General features: G+C 36.3%; 1 protein-coding gene across 4 annotated transcripts in view; it reads left to right on the top strand.

Moving 5' to 3' along the window:
• PTPRK (protein tyrosine phosphatase receptor type K) overlaps nt 1–20,059 on the top strand; it is a 588,095-nt gene that overhangs the window by 220,627 nt on the left and 347,409 nt on the right. For all 4 annotated transcript variants that reach the window (XM_081250577.1, XM_081250575.1, XM_081250574.1 and 1 more), the window contains exon 3: nt 717–988. In XM_081250577.1, coding sequence (XP_081106703.1) covers nt 717–988 — 272 coding nt within the window. The remainder of the gene's footprint in view (nt 1–716; nt 989–20,059) is intronic.

The raw sequence follows: 20,059 nt of genomic DNA, 5'->3' as shown, positions 1-20,059 counted from the left end.
GGTTAGTGGAGGAGGCTTCAAGTAGGTGAATCTACTGTGTGTCAGAGTCTCAGCTCTAAAAGTTTGGCATGTTAAACTTCAGTCCTCACACTTACACTGCAAAGTATCCATATTCCCCGAACAAGTCCAGAGTTCTAGTACATTGCAAAAGGTCACACAACTTGCATAAATGATAATCTTGGGATCTGAAATCAGAAATGATTCCAGTGCCTGCACTCTTAGCCCCCCTCTGCATTAGTATTATGAATGGGGAAAAGGAAAAATACACTCCCTATGTAAACCAGGCCAATAACATATTTCTTTTGTTTGTTTATTTATTTTTGTTTGTTTGATAAAAGACCTTTGTTTAGCAAGACTAGAGATTATTTAGAGTGGGATCTGGACTTGAACCAGGCTCTACATGGTCTGTTTGACTTAGAATAAGTTACTAATTGTGCCTCAATTTCCTAATTTGTAAAATAGGAATAATAACATGTTGTGAAGAGTAAATGAATTTGTACATGTTATGTACTTTGAACAATATCTGTTACCCACTATAAATTCAATTCATCTACCTACTTGTTTGATACCTTTTTATACCTCTGCTCTGGAAGATAGTCTTTTAAAATTAAATTTAATACTCAGAATAGATTAGTATTTTAGCTTTCTTTCTATTATTATATTTCCCCTTTTGCTTATATATGTATTTAGCTTTATTTTATGTAATGTCATTTCAGGTTCCTATATGATAGTGGATTCTTCAGATCATGACCCTGGAGAAAAAGCCAGACTTCAGCTGCCTACAATGAAGGAGAACGACACTCACTGTATCGACTTTAGTTACCTATTATACAGCCAGAAAGGGTTGAATCCTGGCACTTTGAACATATTAGTTAGGGTGAATAAAGGACCTCTTGCCAATCCAATATGGAATGTGACTGGATTCACGGGTAGAGATTGGCTTCGGGCTGAGCTAGCAGTGAGCACCTTTTGGCCCAATGAATATCAGGTAATCACCTGTTCTTTTCTGGTTCATGCTTTGATGTCATTGGATCTCACTGTGTATGTAATACTTAGAGGTAAATACTAGCCCCATAGGAATAAGAGATTGTTTCTTTAGCCGTCCTCCAGTGCTATGCTTGAGGAAATGTTTGACTACATTGGCACAAAATCTGCAAAGTAGAGAAAATATTTCAACATACGGAAAAATGTAGTTTAGGTACAAAATTTGTTGGTTGTTTGGCAAAGAGCTGCTTATTGACAGATATATTTCTGTCTTTGTTCAGGAAGAAATAGGCTTTTTGAGTTGAGTGTACTATTCAGACTGGATTGGTTTACTGGCTTCTTGAAGATAACATTTAAAAAATAAACATGAAATAGTGTTTCATGAAATATGTTATCTAAGGGGGAGGCATTTTCAATAATTTTAAAATATTTTTGTCAATTACATGGAGTATAAAAATAGGCAAACAAAACCTCACCAAGACTTGAGTGGGGGACAGTTTTGACTTAAAGGTAGCACTAAAGAATTTCAGTAAGAGTTTAGAGTCTTCATTCTAGTGACGAAGTGAATGCTTCATTCCATCCCACTGCCACTTGACTGCCTCTAAGTACTTATTATTACTCATAAGTCTCCCTTACATGGCCTATCATGGCTTCTCCAGCCCCAACTATAAAAAAAATAAGCAAGCAACAAAAAAAGTTGTCCACATGTCTTTGGATCTTCCCCCCCCAGAAATTTTTGATTTAATTATGAGTAAACCAGACAATGAATAGTGTCAATACTTACATTGTGATTTGTGTGACAGAGTTTATATGGTTGAACCAAAGAAGTCCATTTACCAGTTTGGAAAGTTGTTCAGTAATCTTCATTGTAAGGTTCAGGACCTGGTAACAGAAAGTTACCTCTTCTGAAAATTCACTTCTGTGTTAGATCTTGAAATTTAAACTTTTAAAAGATTTGCCTGTTCTTAGCTTATTACAGAACCTAATGGGAATGAGTTGATGTAAAAGTATATTTTTTATTAGTGTTGGTGAGTAATTTATAAGCTAATAGTTTTATTTCTGCTTTTTAAAAAAGCATGTTAGGTTTATCTTTGTTCCTGGGAAGAGGGGAGAGGAAATCAATGCATTCTTTTAATTGCTTTGTTTTGAGTTGATTTTTTATTTTATTAAAAGTCTCTTACTTCATACAGGTAAGGTTCTCCATTCAGGGTTATGTGTCTATGAAGATTTCAATGGATTTCTATTAGGTACTAGTTGATTCCATTATTCCTGAACAGAAGGATGTTTCTCTTCAGTTCTGGAGAGCCATCTGCTTCTTCAGGGTGCATAGCTCTGGGTGGGCTGCTTATGTGGTGGGTGAGTGGGTGGAGGCGTGTGAAACTAATGCTAAAGCACTGAAGCAAGATTAACGGGCTCATCTATGACAACAGTGGGTTGATAACTGTCATTGCTGGGTCACCCTTAGACACATTATCATCTTACTGATTTCTTTAGAATCTGTTATTGGAGCTTAACATAACACTAAAAAGAAAAAGCTCTGATTCAGCAAAATAAAACTGTCCACAGATTCAGCCTCCTTAAATTAAATTAAAGCTCAGATAACAAATCTAGCAAAATTATTAAAAATTTGGGTTCTGGAGTAAGGTTGCATATATTCAACCCTGTTTGTTGTTTGCTACCTACATAGATGGTACATTAAAGAATCAAATTGTTAGTTCTATCTTTGAAAATAAAACCCATAGAAGTAGATTTTGATAAATCCAGCAAATAATGTATCTGTGGTATCATACGGCTGATCCTTTGTAACTAAGAAATGGCATACATGTAATTACTTTTTCCTATTTTTTTGCTAAGATCTATCTTTGAATCACTGATATTAATAACATTTTCTTTTTTTTACCAAATTGTAGTTTCTATTTTATTTTATTATTTTTTATTGAAGTATAGTTGATTTACAATGTTATGTTAATTTCTGCTGTACAGCAAAGTGATTCAGTTATACATATATACATTCTTTTTTATATTCTTTTCCATTATTGTTTGTCACAAGATATTGAATATAGTTCCCTGTGCTATGCATTAGGACCTTGTTTATCTATTCTACATGTAATAGTTTGCATCTGCTAACCCCAGACTCCCACTCCATCCCTCCCTCACCCCCCCAATAACATTTTCTTATGGCACAGATTTCTGGAATGTTAATTTTAATGTTGAGTTATAGTACCAAGAGCTGGATGAACGCTTCTTTGTTCAGTCTCATTTTGCATGACAAAGCTGCCTAGGTTACTTGTACCTGTGGTATTTTAAAGCAAACAGTGCAAAAGGAACCTGTGCAAGTTTCAGCCTGGCTAGTGAGATCTTTTTGGAAATCTCTTGTCAGAGAAAATGATTGCTCAATACATAGAACCTGTGGGTAAATGTCTCTTTGTTGCAGACTGAAATTTGAGCAATAGGTCATTTCTTAAGTGATTACTTTGCTTCCACATCCTTTTCCTTAACTTGCAAAACTTAGCAATCAATGGGAGCAAATAACAGAGCAGAATATTTTTTTATTCATGTGCTTAGTGCTCAATAAATTAGTTCATTGATGTTTTCATCGATTTTGTCATTTAGATACCTAGTGGTATCTGTATATCAGTTTATTAGAAACAACTATATTAATGTAGCATTTTTGCTATTAGGAAATAGCATGAAAAACTTTTGACTATTGCTTAATGCAGACTCTTTATGGATTTTTAAAAATTAAAATATAGCCATTGCAATGTGCCATGTTATAAGCCTACTCTTTCATTCTTTTTTGTTTGCTTGTTTTGTTTTTTTACTCTTTCATTCTTAAAGAAACACTGCATATTTTAATGTTCTCAGACTCTAGATTAAAGAGTTATGATATTTATAGAAATTGTTCTCCTTGGTTCCACAGTTTACTCAGCTTCTCTTCTCCAGAGATCTTACACTGTTCAAACTTGTTCTTTAACCTTGTTTTTTAACATCTCATTTTTCTTTTGTGTGTCTAGTGAAGACTCCTTTCTCTTCTTTGCTTGAGCCATTCCTTATCTGACCACCTCTTTGGTACAACCCCTTTTCACCCAACTTTAGCAATAACAACAGAAGCAATCAAAAAGAAAATAGGCTGAGAGAGTTCCTACCTTTAATTAGTATAGGATAACTTTTGTATAAAAACCGTGATCCTGGGAGTGAAAACAAAATACTCCTTACAAGCTAGCTCTTCTCTTTTCCATTTTTCTGTTGAACTAAATATCTGAAAAAGATATAGCACACCTTTGGTGTGATTTTCCCTTCCCAGAGATTCCATCTTAGCAGATGACTAAAGAGAAGATTGATGTGGTAATGTAATTACTTAAGTTGTGGACTATTCAATAATGAGGAGATGCCAGTTTTTAACCCCAAGAAACTTAACTTCTGATTTGAAAAAAAGATACATGAAATTGTGAAATGAAGGCAAAAATGATTTCCTGAATAATGAATTTTGGTTATCTGGAGGATCAGGATAAGGGTCCTTGTCTCTGGGACCAGCCCTTCCTGGGCAAATCTTGACTCTACTATTTAGATGGTAGAGTCAAGTGCAGCCTGGGGAGTATTCCTTAATCTTTTTGACTGTAGTTTCCTCATCTGAAAAATGAGGATCACAACAGTACCTACCTCACTGGGTTGTTCTAAGTACTGAATTAATACATAGTGTTTAGAAAAGTATCTGACACATAGTAGAGGTTTACCATAAATTAGGTTGACGTTACGATGAGTAAACAAAAAATTGTGAACTCTTTTGGATTTAATAAGTGCTCAGCATTTTCTTCTATTGTGAAAGCATACTATTCTTTTCTTTTTGAACACAGTTTTTTTTTTAGAGCAGTTTTAGGTTCACAGCAAATTCGAGAGGAAGGTACAGAGATTTCCCCATATACCCCCAGTTCCCACACATGTATAGCTGCCCCCATTATCACACTCCCACCAGAGAGGTACAACAGATGAACCTATATTTGGTACAATAGATGAACCTATATTGACACATCATAATCACTCAAAGTCTGTAGTTAATTTTAGGATTCACTCTTGGTGTTGTACATTCTAAGAGTTTAGACAAATTTATAATGACATGTATTCATCATTATAGAATCAGAGTATTTTTACTGCCCTAAAAGTCTTGTGTGTTCCACCTATTCATTCCTCCCCATCCCTACTCTCTTTTTTTAGGTTTTTTGTTTATTAAAACATCTGATTTTTTGGCACATTATTAGCATGAGGTCACACCATGCTAACCTCTGGGGATATACAGGTAAAGTCCTTCTTCTCTTGAAGATTACAGTCTAGCTTGGCCCTGTAGAAGATAAAAATGTAAATCAGATGTAGGGTCTGCCTTTAAGGAGCCTAGTCCAGATGGGAAGGTGAGGTATATGTAGGTAAAACTTTGAAACAATGTAGCATTATTAAATGACTTAATGCATTATTAAATGACTTAAGAGGGGCAGATCTAAAATGTAGTGGGGAAAATGAAAACAAAAGACTTGTTTCCAAAGTAATTTGAGGCAGAAATGGGACTATAATTCTTGTTGCTTGATTTCTCTATTCCTGGATTAGTTTGCTTTCCACCATACCTCATTGTTTTTGTTAAACCACCGTTATTTGGAACGAACACTTTCTATAGTGAAACACAACAAGCAAATGTAAATTGCATTTATGACATAAGCATTGCAGTGATACAACTAATATATAAGGAACTGTTTCTCACCTGTGTCTTCAGAAGCAATAGATGTCTTTTTAGCTCAGTATACTAATTATAGAAAGTATTATATTACATGTATTTTATTTGCCATGGTTACAAGTTGCTAACTCTTCCTGTTTTTATAGGCCTTAAGTACATACTGTAAATTTTTTAATTGCTCTAAACAGAAGGAAAAAGAAAAAAAAAAACCAGCAACCCAAATATTATGAGTTATTATCTCAGTGTTAAGTTTCAACTGAAGATCAGCATACCTCTAAAAGTGTTATTTTCTCCACTCTGGAAATCTGACCTGTCTTGTATGTGTAAAACTAAATTCTGCTCTTGGATTAAATCCATTAGTTTCTTACTGAACAGTGAGGTTGTTACCAAATGAGGCAGGCAGACATAACTTCCAGAACTATTAGTGGAAACCTAATCTGCTGGTTTTCATTAACTGGGTGCACATCAATAATCACAAAAATGTTGTGTGATGAAAACTACAGGGGTTTGGCCTGAAATTGGAAAGTGATAATATAGCTGAATATGCCTTTTTTTTTTCACTTCATAATTCACTGAGAAATAAATGCTGAACTTTTGCCACCCATTTTCTTCTTAACATTTTTCACTGGTTTAAAAAACTGTAAGAACTGGACAAGCATGGGGTCTTTTGTTTTTGTCTCCTTTTTAAAGGTTTATGTTAACATGCATTACACTGAAATTTTGGCAATGGAATGTTTGTTGCACTCCAGAGATACTACTGCTTTGGATCCAAGAAGATTGGGACTTAAACCAAATAACTTTACTTAAATAAAAAGTCTCTAAAAGATTGATCTCGAAGGATGGAGCTGAAGTAAGAGCATGCTCATGAACCATCCATGCAAAGAGTGAGGAAAGAGGATATCACTCCTGTGCCATAGCTCTTGGAATGCTCCCAATTTTTACTGCTCCTCATCCAACCATGTAGAGCCCCACTGAAGAGAGGAGGGTGGCAAGATTTTTCTTTTGTAGATGGATTTTCTTTCCTAGTCTGCTTGAGCTGCCATAACAAAATACTATAGACTGAGTGGGCTTAAACACCAGAAATTTATTTCTCTCATGGTGTGAAGGCCAAAGATCAAAGAGTTGGTCTATTTGTTTCCTGGAGAGAGCTCTCTTTCTGGCTTGCAGAAGGCCACCTTCTCCCTGTGTCCTCACATAATGAACAGAGAGAGCTCTGGTGTCTCATCCTCTTCTTATAAGGGCACGAGGCCTATTGGATTAGGGTCCCACACTTTTGACCTCACTTAACCTTTATTACCCCCTACAGGCCCAATCTCCAAATACAGTCACATTGGTGATTAGGACTTCAACATATGAATTTGGTGGGAGTGGACACAATTCAGTGCATACCACTAGGTGTATCTTACAGCTGTAACTTCATCTATAACCATTATAAATGACTCTGGCTTATTATCTTGTATGATAATATTGCAGGTATTATTAATTTCCTGTTGAATAGTCATTCTACTCACTTTTTTCCACGTTGGCTAGGTACCCTCCCACCTTACTTACTTTCCCAACTTACTTTGCAGGTAGCAGTGGTCATGTGACCAGCTCTGGCCAATGAGTTATGATGGAAAGTCAGCCAGGAGACTTCTGGGAAAGGTGTTATTCCCTGATTAAAAAGAGATACATGTTGTTGCATGAGAACATGATGCTTGGCACTACTGCAGTTATTTTGTAACTCTGAGGAAGAAGATAACAAACTGAGGGTAACAGAAGAAAGTATGGAAGGAGCCAGGGTCCTACTCTCAGACAAAATAACACTAGCAACAATAACAATAATAACTTTCAGAACCACTTTTAGTTGAGTATTCTCCTATGCAGCCCAAAGCATCCTAATATATCATGTCACATCTTTGTTGACCTTTCAGTCAGTCCCACCTCTCAACACATGTTTGTAGATAGCACATGTGAGACATATGGCAGAATTAAAAGTATACATATCTATCTATGAATGAAACAATTAATATTTTTCAGTCCAGTTGCAGGGAGAAGACAAAGCTATATACCTGAAAATGTAAATAGGACTGTAATAGAATGAGTCAATGACTGAAGGGAGTAGAAAGAAAGGAAGGAAGGGTAATTTGTTGAGTGTCTACCCTGCACACGACACTGAACTGGGTACTTCCATATATGTCATCTTTACTTTGTTTTAATATTTGATCGAGTGCTAAGTGAATGTTTCTTATCTTCATACATGGACTAAGTTGCTTGTTATTAAGTGGTTGAAATTATTCCCATTTTCCTCTTTACTAATTTAACCCTTGCTTTTAAAATTTTGGAATTTAGCCATATCAGTGACATCTGAAGTTGACTAACTTCACAACTAAATAGGCTTATTTTAGTTCTGGTAACAGTAATTGCCTAACATGGGCATTTTGGCTCATTTTTACACTGGTACCGTACCTTCTGTTTGATAGGCTCTTAACAAAGCAGCTTTATGTTGCTCATTTTTACTCTTAATGTTTCCTTATTTGTCTCATTTAAAGTACTCCAAATAGGATTGAAAAAACTTTCACGTTATTATAGTCATAGTTTTCTTAAAACTTATCATCCTATGAGGATGCCTTCTCTCTGTTTCCTGATGGTGATTTGCTTTTATTATAAAACATCTGCTTTACTTTTCCTTTGGACTCTGTTTGCATTGATTCATTGATGAAACTTACAGTGTATAAACAAATGTAAACAAATGAAGAAAAGAGTTCTGTTAACACAGTAATTATTGCACGCAGATGACAGAAGTCTGTTGTTATTCTACTAAATCATACCTGTTTTCATTTAGTGTAGCAGGAGCTGTCAAGTGTCCCTTCACTAATTCTTTTTTTTTTTTTTGGCGGTACGCGGGCCTCTCACTATTGTGGCCTCTCCTGTTGTGGAGCACAGGCTCCGGACGCGCAGGCTCAGCAGCCATAGCTCACGGGCCCAGCCGCTCCGCGGCACATGGGATCCTCCCAGACCGGGGCACGAACCCGTGTCCCCTGCATCGGCAGGCAGACTCTCAACCACTGCGCCACCAGGGAAGCCCCCCTTCACTAATTCTTTTGAGAAATATTTCCATGAAATTAATGCACTTTTAATAGCAGATTGAAAAATAATGAGCAGTAAGCAGAGTTAGGCAGTGTTTGTTCAGCTTATGACTTTTTCTTAGGAGTTTGTTTCATCCCAGGGGACTGGGGAAGACAGATGCTCCAAAGGGTGGAAGAGATGCCCATACCTCGCTTGCTCACTCACTTGTGTTCAGCCCAGCTTGTTGAATCCAAATTAACACACTACTGATTCCTTGTTTTCCATACCTCAGTATCTATTAATTACATACATTAATGGGCTGATCTTCATACACTAAGATGAAAAAAAAAAGTATATTACTGGGGCAGAATTCCTAGCCAAACACAAAAAAATGTAAGAACGATTTCCTTCTAATCCGTTTAATCTGACAATGCTGTACCATTTATTAATGCAATACCATATCAATGAGAAAAATGTAGATAACGATTTAAAATCAATTCCTTGTTCAGTGATTTTGTCTGCTGACTTTGATGGTTAATTGGAATTCCACCCCCCACCCCCCAAGGGCTTTTGATTTTCTGTACAATCTGAATTTCTTTGCGACCTCTTTGTCCATTTACATGTCAAAGACTGATTTTTCTTTATTTTAGGTTGTACGTGGTGTGTAACAAAATATCGCTTCCTCAAGGGAAAATCAAAACTAAACTGGGTGACATTATGTTTTTATCTAAAATTTAACTTTTGTTGCTGTGGTGATTTCAGTTTCCATTCTTAGAACATAATGGAAAAAGGAAAGGTTGTAATTATCTATTTTAGCATAGGCTTTTCAATTGAGAGAGTATGGTAGGGAAGAAATATAAAGGAAATGTCAGGCATATTTGTACTTCGTATCTAGTTTACTATTCCTTTTGATTATTCTGTTGTTAGTAATAAAAGTTGGAATTTAAAGGAAAGCAAACTTTGAACACTGTAAATTAAAACATCCACTTATGTAATCTAGTGGACATTATGGTTAATTTTAGCTGTTTTGATTTTCAAAAGGTATTTTTAAAGCTGTCATTATAAAACTAGCTTCTACATGTTATTTCTGCATTTAGTTACACAAATAACCACTGCACACACCACTGGAATTCCCTGATGAGATTTAGATCCTTAATATTCTTTGAATGATCTTTTAAAAAAACCATTCTTCTCAGCTTTCTGGAAGCAGTAAATCAATTCTTATTTTGTGCTTAAAAATAAGGTGTATACATTATATTTACATTCTTATATTTTAAAAACATCTATATGACTGGACACCCAGATTATAAACAAATACATTTATTGACTGAGTTAACTTAATTTGAGGAATTTTAATTTTTTTTAAATTTATTTTTAAATTTATTTATTTATTTATTTAGGGCTGTGTTGGGTCTTCCTTTCTGTGTGAGGGCTTTCTCTAGTTGTGGCAAGCGGGGGCCACTCTTCATCGCAGTGCACGGGCCTCTCACTATCGGGGCCTTTCTCTTTAAAGCTCTTATTTACAAATGAAAGGTACCAACTAAAGCTAGCAAAGTCAAAAAGAGATAGAATTGAAAAGATTTGGGATTCTGTCACAGCATGTTAGGGAAGTAGAATATCCAAGCCTGAAGAAGGTAGGGGCCCTGGAATAGCAACAACAACATTGACTTTCTCTCTGTATGTCACTATGAATGACTCATTAATTTATCCCTTTCACGAGTATTTATCAAAGCAACCTAATCTATGCCAAGCACTATTCTGGCTGCTGGGGATATACAGTTCTGAATAAGTCTCAAGGTTCCTATTCTCCCAGGAGTTCTACTCTAGGGGTGGGAGGGGGGAAAAACAGATAGATAAATAAATGAGCAAAATATCAGAATGCAATAAGTACTAAAAAATTAAAATAGAATAATGTGAGAGTTAGAGTTCTGGAAACCATCTTGGACCAGGTGGTTCAGGGAAAACTATTGGAGAAAGTGATTTTCACCTGGAGATCTGAGTGGCAAAAGGGACCCAGGCACACAAAGATCAGGGAAATGCAGCAGAAACAGAGCAAACAGCTAATTCAAGGCCCTAAATTTGGGGAGATTGGCATCGTGGAGGGACAGAGGACAGGTGGAGGAGTGGTCAAAGGAGACCTTTTCTAGGATGAGATGGGCAGGTTCTAGTTATGTGGAGCTTTGTCATCCAAGGAAAGACTTTCAACACTTCTGAAAAGATTTTTATAAAGGGCTTCTATTTACTCATTTTTGGTCTCATCTTGGAAATGTTCCAAATATATATTCTTTAGTCTTTTCACTGCTTACTCTCCAGTCACAACTCTGCTTGTGTCCCCTCTTGATAATGGTAACAGTTCCCTGTTTCCCTTGCCTTCAATTCTATTATAAAACTTTTGGGGGGATGCTATTTTGCTGATATTGACCTCCTCAGATTTTGCCAGTGTTTGCTTTGAAGTCAAAATGTTTAGCCTTCATGTGAGGTCCTTCATAATTTAGCCTCAGTCAACTGCTCCAATCTCTTTACCTTTTTTTTTTTTCTTTTTGCGGTACGCGGGCCTCTCACTGTTGTGGCCTCTCCCGCTGCGGAGCACAGGCTCTGGACGCGCAGGCTCAGCGGCCATGGCTCACGGGCCCAGCTGCTCCGCAGCACGTGGGATCTTCCCGGACCGGGGCACGAACCCGTGTCCCGTGCATCGGCAGGCGGACTCCCAACCACTGTGCCACCAGGGAAGCCCTACCATTATTTTTTTACAGGCACCCTCTGCTTTAGTCAAACTGCAAGATGCTCTAATTGTTCTTTGGGCACTTTGCGTGTGTATGTGAATGTAAACATGATATATATATCATGTTTATATATATATATATATACCTTAATATGTAAATATATAATATATATATATACTATGTACCTTATATATAATATGTATACCTTATATATAAGTATTATATAATATATATTATATACTATATATATACCTTCTAAAATGCCTTTGTTTCTTCCTTTGCCTCGCCCAGGTTCTATTAATCCTTTAAGACCCAACGTTATGCCCACTTCTACCATGAAGCATTTGTTAGTCACTTCACTCTCCTTATATCTGTATTGCTTACATTGCTATTTAGACATTTAGCTTGTAATATTTCAGAGAGTTTTATGTTTTGTGCCCCCAAGCGGATTATAGAACCTCTTTGAAAAGGGACCAGGTGTGCCGTAAAGACAGTGTAATATTTATGTGGTGCTTTGTATTTTGAAAGCAGTTTGACAAATTAAAAAAAAATTCATCTTCATAGTAGCATTTTGAGGTCATTAGGAAAAGGAGAACTATTTTTATTTTAGAGATAAGGACTGAGGGAGGATAAGTGACTTATTTAAGGTCATGTTGCTAGTAGAATTGAGTTAGGTCCCCTAAAGGTAAATTCTAGTTCCTCTCTTATGTATCACGCTGTCTGTTTGTTTATTGATAATGATTTTTCAGTCTCGGTCTCAAAAGAAAATTTGATTTGCTGATTAAATATTAAGTGATGGGGTAAGAGTAAGGTTATAGTTATTTCACTTCCATGCAATATCTCAGGAAGTTTTTCCTTATTATTATTTGCTAATATTTCTTTAAAAACATTGAATATTTTTATGGTTTGTCTGTCAAGAATTGATTGGATGAAGTAAGCTGACTTAAGGGCCAGCTCAGAACTTCGGTGGATTGGATTTCAATTCCTTTCCATAACCAAGTATTTACTGAGTTGTTATTACATGCTTGGCACTAATCTAGGCTCTGGAAGAAAACAAACAAGTATGAAAACAATTTCATACCTTTCTTTAGGGAATATAGAGTCCAGTCAGGAAACTGTCCATGTGTTGACAAGTTTTGATGGTAGGTGATGGTTAAATGGGGTTCTGTTATACAGTTATCTCTAATTTTATATATATTTGAAAATGCCATAATAAAACAATGGGGAAAAGAAAAGTCTTCTGAGGGAGATGAAACTTCCATATTGGCGGTCTTGTATTGTTATTTAATTAAATGGCCAAAGGAGTGAAGAAAACAACGCTATTAAAGGAGCTCCAAGAAGGAAGCAACACACAGGCCCTGTGGTCAGACAAAAATGGAGTGGGATCTGGGTATGCAAAAGCAGGAGTAAAAAGGGGTCTAGGTTTCCTCATTGCAAGGCATAGATAGCTCCCTCTGCTGTCAGAAATGAGAATGATCATATTGTGTGAGGGGACAGCCACACTGGTCTGGCTGAAGTGGAGGGTTTTGACGTGAAGAGGAGTGACAGATGATGTTGAATCGGTTGGACCCTATTATTCAGAAGTTTCCAAATCCAGGTGGTGAGATCTGTTTGTTAATTTGACTCCTAAATGTTTGCGGACCACTCAGAAAAGTCTAATCAGCAGAGCAGCGTGATGACAGTGATGATTTTTAAAAGTCATTCTTTTTAAGGCTAAGCTCAGCAGATAAAGGTGGACCTTAACTCAGCATTTGCTGGTTATCCCCACACTGCTATTATTCAAGCTCCGTATGTTCAAATCAGACTCTTGAAGTTGTGATGTTCAACATTTTTGCATGAAGACCTGTGGGGGGCAAGGCATATTTTTGTTATTTAGTTCCCTTTCTGCTAGGTAGAAATTTATTTATTATGAAAGGCAATCAGGTTTTGGCAGACAAACTCACATTTGAAACAAAATGTCTATTCAAGGATTCTGCCTTTGTCAACAGAATTGCTAAATTTTGTTCATTTAAGCTTATTCTTTCCACTGGATTGCGGGGGAACTTTCCTTTATTATAAAGGATGAAGGCTGTCCAGGTGATGCTCTTCTCCATCTGCCCGTTAAGTCCTTAATCTCCTACAGTGGGTGGTTTCTAATCCTTTATTTGCTTTATGTACCAGTGGTTCCAAGTTGGACAAGTTCTGTGTCACATATGCCAACAAAGTAAGTTTCCTTGTGCCGTAAAAGGGCATGCTATGACCCAAGATCTCTGGAAAATAAAGTGGCTTGCTGTTCACAAGCGAGCCTGCTGGTTTTAATGCAACCCAGTTAGTAAATGGCATTCGCTCACTATACAACCAGGAGTGCCCTATTGATTGGTGGCAGGAAGCTCCTTGTTCACGTTGAGATTTCCTTTTGCAGGGTTGCTAGTCCCTGATAATTGTCAGTGTGCTGCCTTTGTGATGCAGTGAAAGGTCCTTTCTGATTTTTTTCATTGCTGTTTACTTCTCAGTTTGGAGCCAGCTGAGTTCTTGAGTCAAGGGCCTGAGTTATAAGGCACAGAAGTTTCATTTTTTTTTTTATTTACTTATTTTTAAAATTATTTATTTATTTATTTGGTTGCACTGGGTCTTAGTTGTGGCTCGCTGGCTCCTTAGTTGCAGCTTGCCGGCTCCTTAATTGCGGCAGTCAGGCTCCCCACTTGTGACGTGGGAACTCTTAGTTTTGGCATGCATGTTGGGATCTAGTTCCCTGACCAAGGATAGAACCTGGGCCCCCTGCATTGGGAACGTGGAGTCTTCACCACTGCGCCACCAAGGAAGTCCCAAGGCACAGAAGTCTTAAATGAGTTTGTTTTTGGATTTTCCTTGGTCAGGGTTCTTTTTGGAAGAAAGTCAAGCAAATAATACAGGAGGCAAAGTTATGCACTGCTTCTTAGTTATCACTCTACTACCTTAAATTCAGTGGGCTACCTTGTCAGGAGGTTATGCCCTGAATTGAATTTCAGCCTTGAACCCCACTCTAGTTCAGAGAGCGCTCACGTTGCAGAAACATTCTTCTCACTTCAGAAACATAAACCTTCCTAACAAATCATCTTTACACCCGGTGAGATCTTTTATCTATCACCTACCTTATGTGATAACTGGGAATCAGAAGGACAGGCACAATCCATTTCCTCTGTTCTTCAAGTAAAAGCCCATAAAGAGTATAACTAACTTAGTAGAGGATAGTGCTTGTTAAGTCAAGACAGGGGATAGCACACTTAACTTTAAAAAAAGAAAGAAAAAGCGTCGTTCCTCGTCCAGTACTTTTGCATCTCCGATTAGCTGTCATATAAATGGATGACACTGGTTTGTAGAATCAGAGACTGGAACTTTTTATTTTTTCAATCTCATTGCCACTACTAAAATGGCAGTGGATAGGGAGATTACTTAAACCATGATTTGTGATCATATTGCCTGGAGGGGGTGAACTGGTATCAAATGGGAAATTTTCTATAAAAATGGTGTTAACTTTGAGGAGAAGGAGAAATTTATTAAAATGATGAATATTTTAATTTGGAGGGAATCATATGCATTAAGAGAGGCACTTGGGCTTTTTATCACAACCGGACCACACAAAATTGCTTTAATTTCTAAGTGTTACCACGTTCTCTCCTTCAGCAATACAAAGCAGTTAGGGCCATGAGAAGTTAATTACACCTTCTGATGTAAAAGACTCTGGAGGCAGTGCCTGCAGTGAGAGGAGGTTCAAGATGTTTTACAGAGCAGCTCCCTGCATCCCTGTATAGCTGTTGTTTTGTGAAGGGTCCAAGAGCCTCACTTATAGACCAGGTCTTCTGCATCTGGTCTCTGACACTTCCCTATTCTTTGGGTCATTTCCAGAGATTCTTGACTCTTCCTAGACTCTGGATTCCCTCGCCCCTCTCTGCCTTCATCCTTGCTCCAGAGGCCCAGTAGCATCTACCACCCTTGTCCCAGCGGAAACAATGTCCCTCTTAGGGACAATCTTGTCCTTGGACCAGGAGCTAGGAGGATTGTGGAGTGGGAGAAGTGATGCTCTGCCATACCCTTTAATAAGACCCATTTTAAAAGTCTAGGGAGTGCTCAGTTGGATTAGACTTGTGGTGAGTTAAAAGGAATGATGAGAAAGTTGAACTCTTTGAACCAAGAAGCCAATCTGTAGCAGAGGTGTAATTTATAGCCTATTGACTATTTTCTGACTGTTGAGTGAGACATTTAGGGGATAGTTGCCTTATCATTTTTTAATGCCCAAGGTTATAATATTATTTATTTAAAAGTGACATATAATCTCTACAGTTACCTCCTTTCTCCTGTGTCTTTCGTTCCTCTCTCCAGGCCCACCCCAATATGTCCCATGAGCCCACTTGCCTGCCCCTCTCTTCACAAACATGCAAAGTTTCATCCAGCTGAAAAAAATGTGTGTGTATTCCATGCATAGCTATCTCCACAGCCCAGCTTCTGCAGAGCGTGGTTGTTACTTGCTTTCTCAGGTTCCTCTCAAGGTGTTCTCATACCTTATAGCTTGGTTGTTCTCTCTTTCATGCATCTGAAAATTACTGTCTTGAGATGATGTCTCTAACATTTGTTTCCCGTTCCAATTCCCCTTGACTTCTGTGTAACATTTGACATTCCTGGGCTCTCTTTTTCTTCCTTAAATCTAAAAGCCTATATTATCCTTTTTTTTTTTTAAACGTCTCTGAACATTTATTCATCTTTATCCTTTTCTGGTATTTTTTTCTGTCTCATTCTTCTAAATGTAAGCAGTTCTGAGTATTTAGTCAGTTTTCTTTTATTAATATTTATTTTAATGAAATATTTTATAAAAATATGACTATGCACAAGATACAAAGAACAGTAAAACAAATGTACATGTACCCATAAATCAACGGAAGTAATATCACCAGACCCTTCTGAGAGTCTCTTTCCACTCAGACTTTCTTTTTCTTACCTTGACTTATTTAAAACAAACATTTTATTACATTTTTAATGTTTTTGAGGTACTATATAAATGGTATCATGCTCCATGCATCTTGGGTCACTTAATTGCTGCTGCCAACCCCACAACATTCAGTATCCGTAACATCTATGTTTTTTGTGTAGCTATATTTTTCTTCACTGCTGTATTGTATTGTTTTTGAATATGCTAAAAGTAATTACCCAGTTTTCTGCCTATGGATATTTGGGTAGCTCTTGGGTTTCCTAGTTGCTGTGTTACAAAGAAATGTGCATGTGCATACATTCTTGTGCATCTGTCTTTGTGAGCAGGTACACGCTCTTCTCTTGTGAAATGGCAAAGTCATACGGAGTATACATTTTCGACTTGATAAGATGACCCTAAGTTGTTTGCCAAAGTGATTGAATATTGGCATTCCAACCAGCATGGTGCAAACACTTCTATTATTGTATATTCTTATCAAAACTAACTATACTTGATATTGCTAGATTTTCAGATTTTTCAGAAAGGTATTTTTAGATTTTTCAGATTTCCTTTTCCATTGAGTGGGTGTAAAATTGTAATCAAAATTTGCAATTCTTTTCTGAATTTTTCTGAGTATTGTTGAAGTTGAGAGGATTTTCAAATGTTTGTATTTGTGTTTCGACTTTCTTCAAGTGCCTTTTTATGTCGTTAGCCCATTTTTCTACTGTTTTATCCATTTCTTTTCAATAGGTAAACATTACTTAGTCTGGATATTAATCATTTGACAATAACTTGTTTTTTTCAGGTTTGGCTTTAAGTTTTCACTTTTGTTATAGTTCTGTAGACAAAATTTTAACTTTAATGTTGATGATTTTATTGAAATTTCATGTACAGATTAAAAAAACATTTTAAGAAACCCTTCCCAACTCTGAGTTTATTTTTGTCTATGTTTCTTTTAAACATTTTATGATTTTCCTTTAAAATTTAAGTATTTAGGGATCTTGGAAGTGATTTTGTATATGGTGTGAAGTAGGGCTTTTTATGATCATCTTTATTGGTGCTGAACTCATGAATGTGCATTCTCCCCTCTCTGTCTCTGAATGTGTGTATATGTATTTAATTCATATTTGCATTTTGTTTTGATATATTTTCTTGAGCCCTGAGCCCTCTTTCCAACTGCCTGCTAAAAATTTCCATGTTGATGTACATCACCTTAAACTCATACCTAAAACAGAATTCCTTTTCCTACACTTTCCCAGCCCTCAACCCTACATCTAACAAGTTCCTGAATTCTTTGAATGTTTCCTTTAAAATGAGTTTTTATCTGATTGTTTTTATTTCTGCTACTGCCTTTTTCATACAATGCGACCTAAACCTCAGATCTCTGTAATGTTTCAAGTAGACTCCCTGCATCTCTATTTTCCCTAACCTAATCATGGGTGCCGGCACTATGTTGGTATTAATCTTTCTAAAGCAAAACTTTGAGTCTCTCCAATTAAAATACCTTTATTAACTCCTCGTTGTTCTCATGCTGAAGAGTCTAGTCCCTAAGGCTTTCCAGTTTTTCTTATGTCTAGCCCCAACTCTGCTTTACCTTATCTTCCTCTACAAAATCTCTCTTCTTCTAAATTAGTTTCTCTTTAAATTGTCCGGTGCTTTTTATTTTCATTCATTACATCATTCCCTTGTACCCATTGTTCTACTTCTTGGAAAACCTAAATCAAACCCTTTCTATCATTATTTTGGCATTCGTGATTCACTGATTTATAACTTTCTGAAGGTTTTTGTTGAACAAAAGGTACCAATTTTAATTACTTTGTTGTATTCCCTGTAGCACCCATCACATAATACTTAGCACATAATAGATAATTAATAAATATTGGTGGGTTGATTAGTAGAAGGATACTAATTTTATGCAATGCAATTGTATTTGGATTGTCCTTGGTGAGTTTTTAAAATTTTATTTGATTTGAGGAATTGGGTTTTAAAAATTTCTACATCAAACAAATTTTATTTAGGAAAGTGACAAACTCTATGTTTTTCTGAGAGATCCAATTTTTCAGTCTCCATGGAGAGTCTTTTCTTCCTAAATTACAGGTATTTTGTAATGCTAACTGTACGTGGTTAATTTCTGTTTTTTTCTTGATTTCTTTTTTTTTTCCTGTATCTTTCTTCGGTTTCTCAGTATCCCTGCTGAAAGAATCCTTCCACATTCTAATAGACATTTTCTTTCCTTTCTATTTTCCATAAACAGTCTAAGTACTAGTGAAAAATGCCTAGACTAACTATTCAAGCCAGATAGTGGAGAAAAGGAAACTTTAAATCCTCTAAGCTGCTAATAATATAGACAGTGAATTTAATATTTTTTGGTGATTCATGCAAGGTAGGGAAAAAAGGAAGGAAAATGGAAAATCTGTTCAAGCCTCTCCATTAGTCAATTTTATTTCAGCTGTTAATTGTTCTGCACCAAATGGCAGTGATAAATCAATGAAATAGTGACTTTGAAAAGGGGGTTCTTAAAAATCTACTGAAGGGCATATCAACCTTTCTTTTCTCTCTTTTCAAACTTGCAAACAGTAACTCTACTCTAAAGCAATCGAGAAGAAAATGCTTAGAAGACAGGTAGAATAAAGAGCTATTTTTATTTTCAGATACATTTTTATTTAAGAAAAGAAATACAGAAATAACAAAATAGGCATAGAGCTGTGCTATCCAATCCAGTCCTTAAACTGCTACGATTAGAATGAACCATTTCTCATAAGTTTTGTTTTATAAAACACGTTTCTTGTCTTTTACCTTTTTAGATTATCAGCCTGTTACCACTCTCCTAGATGTAATAGGGAACACAAACTGATTGTATGTTAAAATGAATTCTCTGGGAATTTAATATTCTCAATTCTCTTAAACAAATAAATCTTGAAATGCTTTTTTTGTGTGCATAGTCACATTTCTTAATAGACATAAAGATGGCTTTTAAATTTAGTAATTGGTTGAGTTATACATGTTTTCAACTGAAAGACTTTAATGATCATTTTATCCAACCCCCTGATTTTGGAGACTGATTGAGGCTACATGATCTGTGCGTGTCATAAAGAGAAAAGTGTCTGAGTGGGCCAGGTTTCCCTTTCTGTTCAACTACTTTCAAGATAACTAACTATTTTAAGCATTTCACAATCACATAACTTCTTCCCCTTAAAGTCAAAGATTATTTTGTGTATTTTTATCATTTGCATCCCTTGAAATTACTTGTTCTATACAATATAATGAATCACGGATAGTTAAATAAGCTAAAATATATTGGTAATGTTTTGCTTTCCTGATGATGAATGCTGCTACCTTCAATACTGATGTAAATTAAAGAATACATTACTCTGAAGGTTATCCTGTAATATTTGTTTTTCCATAAAGAAGCTGTGTTCCTTTTTCTAGGTATTATACTTTGGTTTTGCTTGGCAGGATTATGTGGAAAGAGCTCTTACATCATCCCCAATTTACCATTGAAGAGCAGAAAACACTGGTGTGGCTCTCTTAGTCTTTTTAAGTGAGCCACAGGCAAAATACAGAACACACTTAATAGTAGTTTTAATGCTCCGGAATTGCATAAGTCATGGGCCGTGATTGGATCTTCCATGACTGTGTTTTATTCTGACCACAGTGCAGCTT

Source organism: Mesoplodon bidens (genome assembly GCF_964165515.1).
Source record: "Mesoplodon bidens genome assembly, chromosome: 12".
Classification (NCBI taxonomy): domain Eukaryota; kingdom Metazoa; phylum Chordata; class Mammalia; order Artiodactyla; family Ziphiidae; genus Mesoplodon; species Mesoplodon bidens.
The sequence above is the reverse complement of the archived record's forward strand: the minus strand, read 5'-3'. Positions and strand labels throughout refer to the sequence as shown.